At 33.3% G+C, this 5,000-nt stretch overlaps 1 protein-coding gene across 1 annotated transcript in view; it reads left to right on the top strand.

Moving 5' to 3' along the window:
* Positions 1 to 5,000, top strand: part of LOC106872298 (neurotrimin) — a 233,675-nt gene that overhangs the window by 132,164 nt on the left and 96,511 nt on the right. The window contains exon 4 of the mRNA XM_089360816.1: positions 2,127 to 2,150. Within this exon, the coding sequence (XP_089216942.1) occupies positions 2,127 to 2,150 (24 nt within the window). The remainder of the gene's footprint in view (positions 1 to 2,126; positions 2,151 to 5,000) is intronic.

Genomic DNA, 5,000 nt, shown 5'->3' with positions numbered 1-5,000 from the left:
ATAAATCTCTTAAAGGCTTAGGGCCTGTATGGGACAGAATCCAACCTTGGTCTCCTCCCTCGACTCTCAGAATCTCTATAAAGTGTCAAGCCTTCTTTCCTAACTTAAAAAAGTATTTGAAGACTTTGTTTTTATGTGGTTTATTTTTAGTTTTTTTTTTTGTCCAAGAGCAATAAAAATAACTGTCATATACTGGGGCTGTTTCAATTGACTGTTTTACACACATATGAACTTTTGCCGTTTTGCTTCTCTATCTACTGTATGTATATACAGCTCTGTAGAATAAACCAGAAAAACCTGTCTTAACCATGGATAAAATGAATAGTAATGGGGTGGGGGCATAAAAATTCCCACATTTCAGTCAGTATTCCAACAATATTCAATTGATTAGCCATAGCTTGTGGCCACTGATTCTACTACATGATATAAGCAACCTTAAGCAATATAGCTCGTTTGTACTCATTGAATAGAATTAGCAGTAGTAGTAGCAGTAGTAGCAGCAGCAGCAACAGCAGAAATCACATTCTATACTATTGAGCTTTCAATTTCCTGCAAGTTAGTTCTCTTGATAAACTTTCATTTCATTTTCTAATAACAACTTTCTCATGATTTCAATGTGGATTGCTATTTTGGAAAACAAAACCATGATGCAGTCTATATTTGGAACCGTCTTTTAGTGAAAAGAATTTTCCTTGAATAGATGTGCATATATGTGTTTATGTATAGTTATACACACACACACGCATATATAAAGAGAGAGAGAGAGAGAGAGAGGAGAGATAGTGAGAGAGAGTAAGAAAGAGAGATACATTAATGCATATATATATATATATGTGTGTGTATGTATGTGTATATATATGTATGTGTGTGTATGTATATATATATAAATATATATATATATATGTATGTATTTATATATATATATTGAGAGATTAAGTGTGCACACATGCAAGAGTGCATGTGTGAGCATCATGTATTTCATAATGTTCCTGTACAGTATAGAAATTTTCATAAATTCAAAGAAACTGATATTCAATTGTAAACATCTATACGAATACATCACACACACACACACACACACACACACACACACATGCCCATGCATGCTTAGTAATCTTTATTTTGTTTAACATGCAGGGCCCTGGAGAACTAAATATGAAACAGTGTGAAAGTATTCTTGCAGCCAGATTTTCATTTCAATTCCACTTGTGTCGTTAACCATTATTATCAGATTATGAACATCACAACATTCATTTCTCACCCTTCATACTTATGTCAATAGTGCTAAACAGCATCACCCATCCAAGGCACATGTTTATCATATATGGAATATGGTAACAAGCTCATTATACACACACACATACATATGTGTGCACGTGTACACACACACACACATGCACATATATAATAGGTGCAGAAGTGGCTGTGTGGTAAGAAGATTGCTTCCCAGCCATATGGTTTGGGGTTCAGTCCCACTGTGTGTCACCTTGAGTAAGTGTCTTCTACTATAGCTTCTGGTCAACCAAAGCCTTGTGAATGGATTTAGGAGATGGAAACTGAAATGAAGCAGTCTAATGTGTGTGTGTGTGTGTGTGTGTGTGGCTGAAGTTAAATGACTGAAACAAGTAAAAGAATTAAAAAATATGTATATAAACATTGGATGATTTGACTGGAATTGGTGAGCCAGATGACTGCACCTTCATTGTTTGCTTTGGCATGGATTCTATGGTTGGTTGCTCTTCCTAATGCCAACCACTTGACAGAGTGTCATTGGCATTTGGGAGGATACTTCCTTGTGTGTGTGTGTGTGTGTGTGTGTATGTGTGTTTGCATGCACGTGCATGCGTGTGTGTGAGGGTGTAACAGAGAAATAAGGAAGAAGATGCTTAAATACCTATTCACCATTCCGGTAATATGACTCACCTGATCTTTTAGTTCCTGATTGCAGGTGTACTATTCCACTTTTTCTAGTCTTTCACAACCACTGAAGTTAAAGTACACCCAGTGACAGATACTTTTGATAAATAAAATTCATTGTTTGACTTCTTGCATTACAATAAGTCTAAAACCATTCTTTGCACTGGTACAATATAAGTAACATTTATTTTTTCCCTTTTTATTTCCAGATTCAACATCATCCACCCATTCAGGTAGGAGAAATTATTTTTACTAAAATATTTTATTATTATTATTATTATTATTATTATTATTATTATTATTATTATTATTATTATTATTATTATTATTATTATTATTTTCTTTACTGCTATCATTATTTCAAGAAACACAAAAACTTTTGTTGACATTCACAGTTATTTAATATGAATTAAATTTATATTAATTTCTTTATTTTTCATTTATTTTTCTTTCTTTCTGTTTTTTTTTTTACTCTTTTTTTTCCACATTTTCTGGAAATAATCCAAACAAAAGAAATTTGTCCCCGAAGCCTCCTTCTTAATTCTACAGCACTACTTAAGTAGATGTGTACAGCTCTCATAGTTTTAATTATACACTTCATTAAACACAGGCAAATTAATTTTTCGAAATATTTTGCAGAAGTTAATCAACGATTAACATTTTAAATGCAGAAACAAACACACATGCATACACACACGCATGCACATACATATAAATACATAAACATACATATATATGCGTGTATATGTATGTGTGTGTGTGTATATATATATACACGCACACATACATGCACACATCTATTATTGAATGAATAATTGATATATGACTAAGATTATCTTTTAATAGAGAGAAGAATTAAGTTATATACATTTAGAAGCCGTTGTTCCAAAGAGAATATAAGTTTGTGATGCTTAGTTCAATTCCTGCGAATGGGTTCATTGTTATTCTCAAATTTTTACCAATACATATGCATATACACTTACACACACACACACACATGTACACACATGCACACACACACACATGCACATGCACACATACATGCACACACACACACACACATGCACTGCACACATACATGCACACACACAAACATGCATAAAAATGTTTGAGAGAAGGAAAAATAATTCTCCTTTGGAACACTGGATCTTGAAGAACACAAAGCTACAGATAATAGCATGTAAATATTTGGTTGGAAAACCCTTTTGGTGAGAAGAATTTAAAGACTGGCTGCCTGCCTGCAACAATATGTATGTATATAGACACAAGTGAGCAGAGCTTGGATTATTTCTTTAGTTTTAGACGAGACCAATTCATTTTACCTACTTTTCTAATGTTGTTGGGAAAGGCATGAATGCCACAACTTATATTTCCTTCTTTCATAAGTAGATAGAATATTTGATCTTTGTAAAATGAAAATCAATATTTACAGTTATTAGAAGAGTGGAGATGGCCAAAATGATAAAGAATTCGTTGAAATGCTTCAAAGCATTAACTATTCAATTATTTCTTGCTGTTTTTGTGTGTCTGAGGTCACTGAGTTCATTGAAGTACGAATAATTTATATAATTTAAACAAAAATGAGTTAAGAGGTACAACTCAGAATGACAAATACAGGTGTATAAAATATCATACAACATAAAGTTTTGGCAATTTAACTTATCTCCACTTCTAGAAGATGTATCAATACTACAAAATTGCAATTAAGACCAGTGCCACTTGAGAAGGGGAGATAATCTCAGCAGTCAAGAATTTCTCCAAAGCTGACATGCCGTAAAGGAAAGAGACAGCCTTATTGTCTAGCGATAAAAGGACAGTCATGGACATGTATTTCTGGTTCTTTACTCTGGCATAATCTGTCAGCCAGCTGTAGCACTTCAGTAAAAAGAAGATTGCTATCGAGTCAACAGGATATCATGCAAACAATCAAGGCATCAGCAGTGTCACTGGACATATAACACACCCTTAGGAAGTGATTCAAACTTATGTGGAACTCATTAACCCTTTAGCATTTAAACTAGCCACATCTGGTCCAAATACACTACCTCTTTTATTTTCAAACCAGCCGAATCTGGCCTCTCACTCCTACTCTACAATGTCATTCTAAAGTCATACAAGCACATCATCAAAATCTTGAAGTTACAAGACAATACGTGATTAATTCAAAACCATATAAAAAGCAAGCATTACATTCGACAGTAGATGATCCTTCCTCGAAAGAGATCCCAGCCCATCACTTGATCACTTCAGCAAGCTGTTGCGGGCACACCTTTTCAGCTAAGTAGATTGATGCAATACAAAATGCAGTACCTTGCGCAAGGATGCAATGTGTCTCTCAGTTTGAGAATTAAGCCCATGATGTAATGACTATGAACCCAATATCGAAGCAACTACCTGCCTTTATCAAGGTGGTAGCTGTGCAAAAATAATTAATGAATATTTTGTTAGCTTTCAGCTCTGATTTGAAAATTTCCATTGAACTTGGAGAAGATATTTGTATCACTCCTTTGAGTCAGCACATGAAATCTAAAGACTTCAGTAGTGTCTTCACACTTCTACTGAGTTATGTTATTAACCACTACCAATATCAGCACCAAAAAAAATATTCCTTTTAATAAATGCCAGCTCTGTGTCTAGTCAGGAAATGAATATTTACTTTAGCAACCAACAGATCTTCCTCTATTCCTTAGCAATGAACATTAATTAAAACACAAAAGATGGATATTTAGCAATATTTCATTGCTGTTTCTATAGCTACATAAATTGAACCAAAATATTAATTACATATGTACAACACAACATTTCCTTTCCCCATAGAATACAGAGAACAAGTTAGCATAGTGTTTGTTTTTTCCATGATAATTGTATGCTTCTAATAAATTCTTTTAAATGTTTAATAAGCAAGTTTTGTTTAAACAGAGGTACTAAAAACTAATATTTCTTCATACTTTTTGTTTATATTTTCCTTTAGTTTTAGCTATTAATACAACTTAATTAGCTTGTTGTGTTCCTTAAGTTTGCTTTAAAAATCTTTTAACAATATTGCATTTTTTTTTTACTAACATCAAAGGGGATTGCATCAG

Source organism: Octopus bimaculoides, chromosome 12, assembly GCF_046866305.1.
Source record: "Octopus bimaculoides isolate indiv1 chromosome 12, ASM4686630v1, whole genome shotgun sequence".
Lineage (NCBI taxonomy): Eukaryota > Metazoa > Mollusca > Cephalopoda > Octopoda > Octopodidae > Octopus > Octopus bimaculoides.
This window is presented reverse-complemented; position numbering and strand designations above follow the sequence as displayed.